The 12,239-nt window shown below is 39.0% G+C and overlaps 1 protein-coding gene across 3 annotated transcripts in view; it reads right to left on the reverse strand.

The window, feature by feature from the left end:
* The window catches only part of USP54 (ubiquitin specific peptidase 54), an 82,215-nt gene that overhangs the window by 38,541 nt on the left and 31,435 nt on the right, over positions 1–12,239 (reverse strand). For 2 of the 3 annotated variants that reach the window (XM_036265265.1, XM_036265267.1), the window contains exons 5-14: positions 11,365–11,478; positions 11,146–11,228; positions 10,630–10,735; positions 10,371–10,517; positions 8,110–8,259; positions 5,738–5,906; positions 4,222–4,392; positions 1,298–1,429; positions 743–1,123; positions 284–515 (exon numbers count right to left, since the gene is read on the reverse strand). In XM_036265265.1, coding sequence (XP_036121158.1) covers positions 284–515; positions 743–1,123; positions 1,298–1,429; positions 4,222–4,392; positions 5,738–5,906; positions 8,110–8,259; positions 10,371–10,517; positions 10,630–10,735; positions 11,146–11,228; positions 11,365–11,478 — 1,685 coding nt within the window. The remainder of the gene's footprint in view (positions 1–283; positions 516–742; positions 1,124–1,297; positions 1,430–4,221; positions 4,393–5,737; positions 5,907–8,109; positions 8,260–10,370; positions 10,518–10,629; positions 10,736–11,145; positions 11,229–11,364; positions 11,479–12,239) is intronic. The other variant, XM_036265266.1, reaches the window with a different exon arrangement.

Consider the following 12,239-nt stretch of genomic DNA (forward strand, 5'->3'; position numbering starts at 1 on the left):
ACTCTATCTGAACAAAAAATGGAAAAATGTCCTAGGGTGAGGATTAAAAACAAACAAACAAACAAACAAACAAACAAACAAACCTCTCCTTTCTCAAATGCCTTTGCTCTTTCTCCCAGCAGAGGGAGCTGTTGCCACAGAAAGTTGATAGAGCACAATACTTCACTTGCCCACAAGATGGTAATAAAGTGCATTTGTCCACTTGTCTGAATTGATAAGCCTCTTGGTGGCTGGCTCACACTGCTGCAAGGGACAATGCTGCTATGCAAAAGGCAAACAATACCTGCAGACACTTGAGCTCTCAGGCAGGGCTGCATCCAGGCTGACAGGGCTGCTGCTGTTTCTCTCACTGCTCTCATAGCCAGATTCCATTCGCTGGATTAGGCGAGGGTGCTGCTCTAGAAGGTGAGAGCCTGGCCGTGCTGGGCCCCAAGGCTTGTATTGTGAGCTTGGTCCACCAGTTTTAAAGTCATAAGCAGGTGGCTTGCTTAGGTCATCTGGTGTAAATTCTTTAGCTATCCCAATCAAAGGACAAATATGAAAAAGTAGGTAGATTTAGCATCTGCCTCAAATTAAGACATAACATCTCCCTCCACCTACTCATTTACTGAATGTATATATTCCCAAAAGACCCCAAAATAGGGTAAAAATATACCTTGTCAAGTCTACCAGAAATCCCAGGTTTTTAGAAATACATAAATAAACTTTATTCAAAAACCCAATTTTCCCCTAATTATCTCACCTGAATCCTCAGAAAATGGGCTAAGCTGGGTATAGCCATAGTGCTTCCTTTTGTCCTTACTAAAGATACTGTCAATATTCAGAGATTCTCGTTTGGGTCTCCATGTTGGACGATATTTGCTAGAAGAACTGGATTTTGACTCACTGCTAGTACTCTCTACTTCCCAGTTACGAGAGTGTAAAGGCAGGTTCCTGTGAGGTTTTTTGTCCATCTGGTCTCCTCCTCTCCCCTCACTGGGAGATCCTAGGTTGGTCTGAGAAGCTAGGGATGGTCTGTTATAGATCATATTGCTGACTGTCTCTTTAAAATCTCTTAGTCTGTTGGTGCTGCTGGATGGTTTAGAGGCATTCCTAGGAGCCTGCTTTTCTTTCAGTGTTTCTCCTAAAAATACAAAGAATGAAACAAATATAAATGTTTAAAGTGCTCATGGATACCCAGATCCCAAAGTTGAGAAAGCAAGGAGACCCATTTGAGCAGAAAAGAGAAGCCACAGTCTGAAGTGTGACAAGTTTGACAGACTGAATTAGGAAAGAGAAGCAAAGCGGAGTGGCTTGCCTTCACTGTGGTACCCCGAGGCCTGTGGCTCTTCGCCTTTCCTCCTAATCCGGCCAGAGCTTCTCTTGCGCTCTATCAGTGACCCTTTCTTGGATGTGAGTTTCTGATTACATTCACTATCAGTCAGGTGTCCTAAAAGAACAAGGAAATGGGGGTAAGCTGGTATCTGAGACTGACCTCCATCCTTTTGAGAAAGTAGTCTCCCTTTGGGATTCATGGCAATGGCACAAATTTAGTGTTAACCCATGGATTGAAAGCTGTTAAGGGCCATTGCTACCTGATTTAAATGTACCAGGAATCTCTCAATAGATAAATGCAAAGGAGCTAAAGTAGTTCATGGAAGCTTCCAAATTTATAATGTTTTCTGAGCAATTACTAGCCTCAATCCCACTCATAATTTTCCCCAGTAACCTGACGGACACATTACTTGGTACTTTTTAAAAGGTGCAAGTTTTAAAGATTGTATAAAAATGTCATGTACCAATATATTTTCACTCTCATAAATAAAAGACAGAGCTTTCCTTTAATTTATTTGGCAAGTAAAGCCCAATTTTTATTACATCTGGTATTATCCCAGGTGTCCCAGCCATTGCTCACAAGCTGGGCAATTGGGTATGGCTTTAAAACCCAGTAATAAACTTTCCTTAAATGGGAATCATTTACAAAAACATTGAACTTTGAATAATTCTCATTCCCATCCCCAACCATGCTTCACCCAAACTGACAAAACCCAGAGATTATACTTCATAGTTCCTCAATACTAACGGCTGGGAAACCCAGGAGGATCTGGGCTTTTTATATAATTTCACTTGCTTCATGCCCAGCAAAAGTGAATGTATGAGGCTGATTTGACAGCAGCAAAGGTCAGATTCTAAAGGATATAATCATCTAAGCTGCTGGAGGCCAGAGGTGAATTAAGCAACTAAACTAAATTGGAAGACAGGCTTAGAGAAAATCTGCTATGTTCTCAAATGCACTAAGAGTTAACAAAAATTTGTTTTCATATGTTAGTATATGAAAATCCTTATATATATTCAGGTATCAGCAATACAGTGATATGGCTATATTTACCAATGCAATCTTTTATTGCTTTTATCTGATCCTTTTCTACTTCTATACCCATAAGAAAGATTTAAGAAAGGAGGAAATCACTTGGAGCTACTAGATAATGGGGATATGCCTCCCTACCCCCAGCCATTCACAGACCCTTAACATAAACCTGACTCTCCTGGAAAATAGGTTTTATTTATCCTGTGACTTAGCATCTGCCTGGTTCACAGTTTCAGAAATATGGTTTTCAAAATATCACATTGCCCTGGCAGGATTGCTCAGTTGGTTGAAGCGTCGTCCCATAAACAAAAAGGGTTGTAGATTCAATTCTTAGTCATGGCACATACCTAGGTTGTGGTTCAATCCCAGTCGGGGCAACCAATCAATGTTTCTCTCTTACATCAATATTTCTCCCCCCCCCCTCTCTCTTCCCCATTCTCTCCCTCACTCTCTCTCTAAAATTCAATAAACACATACTTGGGTGAAGATTAAAAAAACAAAATATATTACACTTTGCAGTTGTCATCTATGCAACAGTCATCAAAAGTAATCCAACATGAATCTGACCAAACTTCTAGATCCAACTACCAACTTACATGAAATACAGAGCATAGAGAAACATGCTAAAGTTTACCATAAAAACACAATTAAAAAAACATTTAGAATGTGGGAAAATCTACAGGACAAATTGCCTAGTTCTTCAACAATAAATTGCAAGAAAAAAAATAGAGTAGTAAAATAAACACAAAAAACTTATTAACCCATTGCAATGTGTAGACCTCATTTCAATTCTGAGTCAAATAAACCAACCATTAAAAAGTTATGACATTTGTAAGAAAATTGGATATTTAAACATTCATTGGTTACTTAGTGGCTTAAAGGAACTGTTAATATTTTAATAGTATGATAATAGTATTTAATAGTGTGATAATAGTATGTTTAACAATGATCTCTTATATTTTAGAGATACATACTAAAATAATTATGAAAAAACGGACATGTCTGGAATTTGTTTCAGAATAGTCCAGGAGTGGGGGAAGTGGGTAGAGGTTCAGATAAAACTAGACTGGCCATGAGTTGTAATCACTGAAACTAGGTGATGGGTATGTGGAGGGGCAGTATGCTATTCTGTACACTTCTAAATATGTTTGAAATTGTCTCTCTCTTTTTTAAAGTCCAGGCACAGAGTATAAACAACCAATCTGAAGCCATGAGCTTACTAATTTCCAAGTCTCTAAGAATATGGGCATTGTTCTATGCCTTGGGTGATGAACTTTTCATCTCAGTAGTCAGTTATTCACTGTTCTTCCTTTCATGCCCTGTATTGAATTTTTCCATTGACATGGGCACACTCTCTATAGATCATTAAAAAAAAAAAAAGAATGTTCTCTGCATGGAATTCACAATAACAAATAGGCAAACTTTCATTCTTTTGTGTCTCTGTCCTTCAGGAAACCTAGCAAGGTGATGAGCAGGTGTCCCCTGCCCATAATATGCCCCTCTCTCAAAGCCCTTAACTTGGGACAAAGCCTAGCATGAAAACATTATAAGGTACAAGACCACAAGAGTTTAATGGAGCACTATGAGAGGGATGGGGATTAAGAGCAGAGCAGGAGAAAAGCAGATTTCAGAATAAACAAGCACATCAATAATCAAATTACAATGGTCCTTACTGCTATGCTGCTACTGACAGGAATATGTGCAATGGAACATCATCATTTATTCAGAATTGTATTGCTTCTTTTGATACCACTCAATTACCCAAGTTCTGTGCCTTCCTCCCTTTGCATGACAAACATTTCTGACTGGCCCGTTTCTTTTTCTTGGAAACCCTCTATGCAGGAACAAGCAGGATCCACTGCATAAGTCCCTACCTGTGTCCCGACTGCTCTGAGACGTGGAATCATTCTCCACATTAGAGATGACTGTCCCCTGAGAATCAGAAGAGAAGTGACTGACCACAGACTCGTGGTGGGAGTGTTTGTAGGGATAGCTCTCCGTTGAGGAATCTGTTCGAGTATCACTTGAGATGGAGGGCTCCCTCCCTGAGGGAAGGAGGAGACACATATGCAAAAGTGAGGAAAGAGAGAAGGACAGTAACAGAGAGGGGGCAAAGAGCTGGATGGCAACAAAGGTCCATAAGGCAAGAAATTCCTGGATGGAACGGTGAAAAGGATATACCAGAGCCATTCTTCCCAACACCCAACTTCCAGATAACCCAGACACACACACAGTTCTTCCCACTCCTGCCCCTACCTTGCTGAAGCCCTCACTTTGCCTGCCACTGTGAAAAACCTGGGGCTTTTAGAAAACCTATGGGGGTGGAGGGAGTGAAAGAAAGGAAAAAGGTGTGAAAAATAAGATCTACTTAGCTAAAGAATCCTAGGCTGACCTGGAATACATAAACTATAGCCCATAATATTTCTCCTATACTGCCAGAAATGTCACTTTAAATTTTTTAATTGACATAAGCATTTTTAATATCTCTAAGAAATTATGGGCCTGCTATTTATACTTCAGTGTGAATTAGTTCAATCCAGACTACTCTCCTCTAAACACTTAGCTAAGATAAGTGGAAGAAATGGGTGTTTGATTGAAGGGAGAAGTAGAACAGGTCTGGGTGGGGTTACAAAGGTAGGAAGAACACTAGTTACCAACCAGGATGGGGATACAAAAGGGAGGGGGAAAAAAGAGTCTAAAGACAGGTGTCTTCTTTTTCAAAATTACACTTAGGGCGAACCCTAAAAATAGAAGTGAAAAAGAACATTTTTTTCCTCCTTTACAGAAATCAAGCCAAAACCATTAGGGTTATATTTCTAATATATTATTAGAAATAACCTGAGACTTTAGCCATCAAGCTGTGAATTGTTTCTACAGGAAAACATAATTCAGGTTCCAAACAATTGAATTAGAAGTAAATAACTGATTCATAAGCTGAGGAATATCACTACTGCATTTGACATTTTAAAACAAAAACCTCTCCACCCTAACAATATGACTACCTTCATAGTAACGTGTCATTTCTCTTGGTCTTTACAACTCACTTAAGTCATTGTTAAATTGCTAGTAAGAATCAGTCATCTTTACCAACATTATAAGGTTAAATGCCGAGGTTTTTCTCTCAAATTTAATATCTCAGTCTCAATCAACATAATCCTCTTCGTAATTCTGATTTAAGGCCACATTGAATACAGGCAAGGCATTCTTGGAGGCTGAAGGAAACAAAGCCTGCAGCAAGTTGGGCTTCAGCACAAGTAGGCATTTCTTTCTTTTCTCTAATGGATCCTCCTTATCCAAGCTAGGTTATGTGCTAGGCTCATGATCAAGAGTCCCAATATCCAATGATTACATTGGAGAGAAAAAGGGGAAGGTAAGAGCTAGGCTGCTCACCTGAATCTTCACTATCGTAGCACATCCTGCTGTACGACTGGAATTCAACTTGGGGAGGCAGGTCCTGGGTCGACACTGGGGTACCCTGGGGGTCAGCATAGAGTAGCAGCAAAGGCTGGTAATGCCCCTTGATGCATTTGGTCACCACATCTTTCCATTTGGGCCCAATCTGAACCAAAGACAATCAGAAGAACAGAACAATTATACTTCATATCCACAATCCAAAACATATCTTTGTGTTCTGCTTTTCCAAAGAAAATAAAAGATGAAATGACAAGATTCAGGAAAAGAGACAGCAAAAGAGATCTTACAGCTATACTTAATAAATTTTATTAAATTCTTTTAGAAAGCATTAAAGCCCTGTAAAATACCTGAATGACAAATAAAATTATTTTTATCCCCATGAAACATCAATTCAATTGTGAAATATGAATAAAAGTTCTCAAAGGTGAATATGCTATGTGAGGAGACTTCCGCTCTCTTGGGGATCTTTTTCTTTTCACAGACACCAAATCAAAGCCCTTGCTTGAAATTTGCTTTTCTATACTTTTCTCCTAAATATTAAAATCACTTTTATGAGGCTAAAGAACAGCCAGAAACTCTCACAGACTACCTTAGAATAAATGACATTCTGTGTCAGAGTTCACACAGGGCAGGACTAAAATGTCAAATTGCTTAGAACAGACCACTGGACCTCCCAGTCTTAGCTCTGTCCTGGATCAGTGCAGCCATGGCAGTAGAAAATAGTGACTGAATAGTCATGGAAATAAAAATCCATTCAAATCCCCAAATTCACCCAAATTCATCTTCTCTTAAGCTTGAACCAGTCACATTGTTGGATAGTGTTCTCTTGGGGTAAGACAACTATCATAGTTCTCTTTTATAATAGATGTTCAGTAAATTTATAACTGGGTTATTATTTTAACTAAAACATTTATATGCCTTTTATATAATTTTATTTAATATCTTAAATTCATGTATTATTATTCAAATAAAAAACCTAGCCCTGGCCAGTGTGGCTCAGTTAGTTTGAGAGTTGTTCAGTACACTGAAAGTTCACGGGTTTGATTCTTGGTCAGGGCACGTACCCAGGTTGCAGGTTCCATCCCTGGTTGGGGCAGTATGGGAAGCAGCTGACTGATGTTTCTCCCTCAAACTGATGTTTCTCTCTCTCTCTCTCTCTCTCTCTCTCTCTCTCTCTCTCTCTCTCTCTCAAAGTCAATAAAATTAAAACAAAGCAAAACCTAAAGCTCAAAGAATTTATATGCTGCCCAAAATTACAATAGCAAAATTGAGATGGAGAAGAGAATTAGAAAATCTGACAGACTACTATATGTGGAAGATGCTGCTTAAGGTTCATGGATTGGTACAGAATGTCTAAGCAGTCTCCTAGCTGCTAACCTAATCACAAGAGTCTTTCTAACTCATACAAATCATCTAAACTATTTTATCCGGACTCTATGGTTTAGATAGTACCAAATTTCCAGCTCTAAATATCATCATAGCCCTATTTGCTCTACACTATCTCAAAAACATGTTAATCTGTGACAGGGTACTTCAGGGAGCTAACAATCAGAGAATATTTTATAGCAGCCCTGAGACAAAGTATTATCCACTAATAATTCCCAGATTTGGAATTCTGAACTTTCTGCTAACCTTATAACCTAATCTGAGTCATTAGACTGTTGTCACTTAAATCAACCAATTAACACATTAAAAAAAAGAAAACTCTGTCCCCTGGCAGGTGTGGCTCAGTAGATTGAAGAATGTCCCATGGACTGAGCGGTCCCAGTTCAATTCCCAGTCAGGGCTCATGCCCAGGTTTCAGGCCCAATACCTAGGGGTGTGCAAGGAGGCAGCCAATTGATGTTTCTCTCTCACATCAATGTTTCTATTTCTCTCCCCCTTCCTTTCTCTCTAAAAAGTCAATAAAAACATTTAAAAAAATAATTTGTTGACTATAAATATATAACTGTGCTGAATGCCATGTGAGGGCATTTAGAGAAAATAATAGAAGATATATTCATCCTGTCCTCGAGGAACTTACCATTTATTGGGGAAAACTAATACTCTCATAAATTCAATAGATAGACAGACATTAAAATTCTGAAAATGAAACACTGAAAACAAATAATTATCCTTAGTTTTTTGTTGCAGTCACTAACCATTTTATTATTTTATTTATTTATTTATTTAGTTAGTTATTTTTGGTACATGCCTCTAGTTAGTTATTTAGTTATTTATTTTTGGTACATGCCCCTAGCGGGAACCAAACCCAGGACTCTTTGGTCCTCAGGCTGATGCTCCAATCGCTGAGCCAAACCAGCCAGGGCAGTCACTAACCACTTTAAGAAGGGCTTGAAAATTCATACCTCCTTGACATGAGCATCATCAAAATACATCCACTTGCGGATCTTTGTTTGGAAAAAGAATGTAGAGTAATGTTTGCCATAGTAACAGATCATTCCTACTAAGTACAGTTCAGATTGCTTGGCCCGGTCATCTGTCACTCTGAAAAACAGCTGTTGGAAATGAAGAGAAAGGAAAGAACAATGACATAACCCTCTCACATCATTTGTCAGCAGACTAACTCCATCATTTTATTAAGGTACTGACTTGCCCCTCTGCCCTTCAGTATAAGATATTTTGCTAATCCTTATTAATCATAAGAAATGAACCTAAAAAGGCAAAATGTAGGGAAAAGCAAGACAGATAGTGGCCAGTAACTGGTAAGGTGGTGATGTTTCCTCACAACTTTCAATAATATTTTTTTGAAAGGGTCAATCATAAGAGGAGCCAGAAAAAGTTGAAAAACCTAAACAAAACAAAAACTCTCAAGTTTCACAAGTTATTTATCAGCTAGAACCACAACTATAAATTTCCTGCTGAGACCCTACGTAGGGAGTAAGAAAGCCTCCAGGAGAAGCAATACCACCATGCTGGTTACCAGCATTTCAATTCCTAGATGTCTAACACTGTCCTAGGTGCAAGAGACATAAAAAAGAAGAGGGGGAGGAGGAGAAGGAGGGTGAGGAAGGGGAAGAAGAGAAGGAGAAGGAAGGGGGAAGGGGAGGAAGGGGAGGAGATTACTGCCTTGAGGAACTTATTTGGTTGAAAAAACAATCATAAAAATAAAACTAGAACAGTACAGAATAGGTAAGCCACAGAATTTTAGAAAAAAGAGATTCTGTTATGCATAGCCTACTCATGTCAGAGATTCCTTGGGAAGAAGACCTAAAATAAGATCCCAAATAGTTCATTTATTCTCAGTAGTGGCTTAATGATAGTAAGAAACAATAATAAGTAAACTCCTTATTCATAAGACTAACCCAGAGCAAAACTAATATACAGGAAACCACAGAGCCTCTGGTTCTTCTCTTGAATGGAAGGAAAACCATGCCTGTACCTACACTAGGGCATAGAGATGGTAAGGCTAAGCCCCCAGGTCTAAAGTCTGTTTCCCTGTCTATTTTCCTAAATACATTCATGAAAAAAACACTTAGCCACTAAATTATCTTCCAAACTACTTCATTACATTCTCAACAGATGTTGGTTCTCTTGCACCTACTTTTACCTTCTTCACCTCCCAAAGTAGCTCTAGTCAGAATTGCTCACTTCTTTGATCTTATTGCCTCCCATGATTGAATACAACTCCCTATTCTACACTAGTATAAACTAACAGTGAGTACTGCACCCAATAACTCTATAAATTGCATGATTTTTACCAGTACCTAAGTTCTGTCTATACTGTCTTTCAAGGCCAAGGTCATCCCATTTCCTATAAAAAGCCTTTGCTACCTATCCAAAAAAGGTAAGTGAGCATGTACATACATGCACATATATGTGCACACATATACAGTAGTGCTCCTTAATGTAGGGGATACATTTCAAGACACCCTCCCCCACCAGATGCCTAAAACTGTAGATAGTACCAAACCCTATATATACAATGTTTATATACACATACCTATAAAGTTTAATTTATAAATTAAGCAGAGTAAAAGGTTAACAATAATAATAAAATAGAATAATTATAATATACTGTAATAGAAGTTATATGAATGTGGTCTTTCTCTTTTGAAATCTTATTGTACTGTACTTACCCTTCTTGTGATGATGAGAGATGATACAATGCCTACTTGATAAGATGAAATGAAATGAATGACGTAGGCATTGTGATGTAACTTTAGGCTACTTTAAGGGTTACTTGAACACAAACACTGCAATACTGCAGTGGATATACATATACATATACATATACATATACATATACATATACATATACATATACAGTGTGGATATTCTGGACAAAGGAATTATTCACCTGCAAGGAAGCAGGGAGTGAAAACAGGGTGAGATTTCATCACAATACTCAGAACCACATACTACTTAAAATTTACAAATTGTATACCTCTGAAATTTTCCATTTAATATTTTCAGACCATGGTTGACTGTGGGTTAGTGAAACTACACAAAGCAAAACCATAGATAAAGGGGGATTACTGTATACAAGTATGTTTGTCTAAAACTCCAAAATATTTGTCATTTAGGATATACCTTTGTGTTCAGTGTTCACAATCTTGAGCAAGAATAAGACACAATAACTCTAAGTCCGAGTTAAACTAACACTCACATCACCCAACTTAAGGCAGGTACCCAGGCTATGAATGACATCCTCCGCCAAGTCTGAGTGGTCCGAGTCCCATACTAGTCCAATTGTGATAATCTGTGGAGCATTCATCAATACACGGCGAATCCGAATCCTCTCTCCACAGTTGCTCTGAAATACATATATAAGGCTAGTTTGACATGTTTCTCACTGGCTCTGCCTCAATTCTACTAATCTCTGGGTTCTCCTCCCCACTCCAAGCCCCACCACTGAATTAACTCACGGGACAGTTCCGGAGATCCCCCATGGTGCTGGCATTCTGGAGCAGCTCACCAAACATGCTTGGTGAGGGTTTTTCCCGTCTTTCCAGCATACAAATAGCCTGATTGCTTCAAGAGAGGATTAAAATGGAGGATGATGATGAGTTACAGCTGTATCAAATAAATCATTTATGTAAACCCCTAACTCACAAGTTTGACCTCCTTTCTCTGTCCACTAAACCAAAGCTCATTGTCTTGACCAGCCTCAGTGTCCTACAAATACAGTGAGTGCCTCTGACTGTCCCCAAATGCAAAGCTCATAAAATCCCCATTCCTCTTCCCACTTTGCTGGCCAGAACTGAGCCTAAGAAAAAAAGATGGTTGGAAAAGAAGAACAAAGGTTATTTTAAAATTATGGTTCTGAGTTCCTCTAAATAGCATAGACTCAGCAGTAAGGATATAAGGTATTTGGATGCCTTCAGTTAAAACCCAATAAACTAAAAGAGTGCCTATGGGTACAGAGAATCTGTAAGACTCACCAAAGGGAAGTGGTAGAGATGTAATGCACCATCTGGATGAAAGGCAGCGGATCAGAAGTGGCGCCACAGCTGGTACATACACACTGGGCCCAGGAAGAAAAAAGCAAAATCAAGAAGCCGTAGTCATTAACTGTTTTGGCACTCATTTGACACCCACATCCCAGGATAAAATGTTCTTGAAGAAAAGGTCTAAGTGATGAGTATACAGAGAAGGTTCACCTGTTCAAACAATGTCATTGCAAATTTCTGGTGGGAGATGCAGTGTTGGGCAGTACATATATCCTCTTTGGTTTCATCAGCAATATGGAAGTGAAGTCTCATCAGCAGATTTTCCTAATAGGGAAAGAACAAAAGCAGTATATCAATAATACTTTACAGACATACATACAAATTGGTTGTCAGTTTACTCAGAAATAGCAATCCTCCTGAAAGATAGAAATACTTCTGATTTTTATAACTCTTTAGTTTGAAATAACTATAAAGTCTCAAGTTTCAAAAACAAAATTGTATAGGAAGTCAATGACCTTTCACCCAGTTTCCTTCAATGGTAACATCTTTTAAAAAATTTATGTTTTTCTCTCTTCCAGTCAAGATGGCGGAATAGGTAAACGTAGTATTGCCTCCTCCCACAGCCACATCAAAATTACAACTAAACTAAAGCACAACCATCATTCAAAACCACCTGAAATTGAGCTGAATAGAAGTCTTATAATTATAAAATTAAAGAAACAACCACACCAAGACTGGTAGGAAGGGCAGAGGCGCGGATGGGGTGGTCCCACACCTACGTGTAGGCGATAAAAATCAGGAGGGACACCTCAGCTGGGAAGGTCCACCATGAGGAGTAAGGAGTCCCTGTCCCACACCAGGCACCCAGCTCAGGGTTCCAGTACCAGGAAGAGAAGTCCCCTAAATTCTGGCTGGAAAATCCAGTGGGAACTGAGGCTCAGGGAGGCTGAGGCGGCTGAAGCCCCAGGCAGCTCGTCTTAAAGGGCCCATGCATGGACTTACTCGGACTTGCTCCCTCTAAGCTTGGAGGGGAGGCAGCTTGAGGGGCAATAGAGACATACAGGGAAGAACTGAGCTGTTTGACC

The sequence above is a fragment of the Molossus molossus genome, unplaced genomic scaffold (assembly GCF_014108415.1).
Source record: "Molossus molossus isolate mMolMol1 unplaced genomic scaffold, mMolMol1.p scaffold_m16_p_17, whole genome shotgun sequence".
Taxonomy (NCBI): domain Eukaryota; kingdom Metazoa; phylum Chordata; class Mammalia; order Chiroptera; family Molossidae; genus Molossus; species Molossus molossus.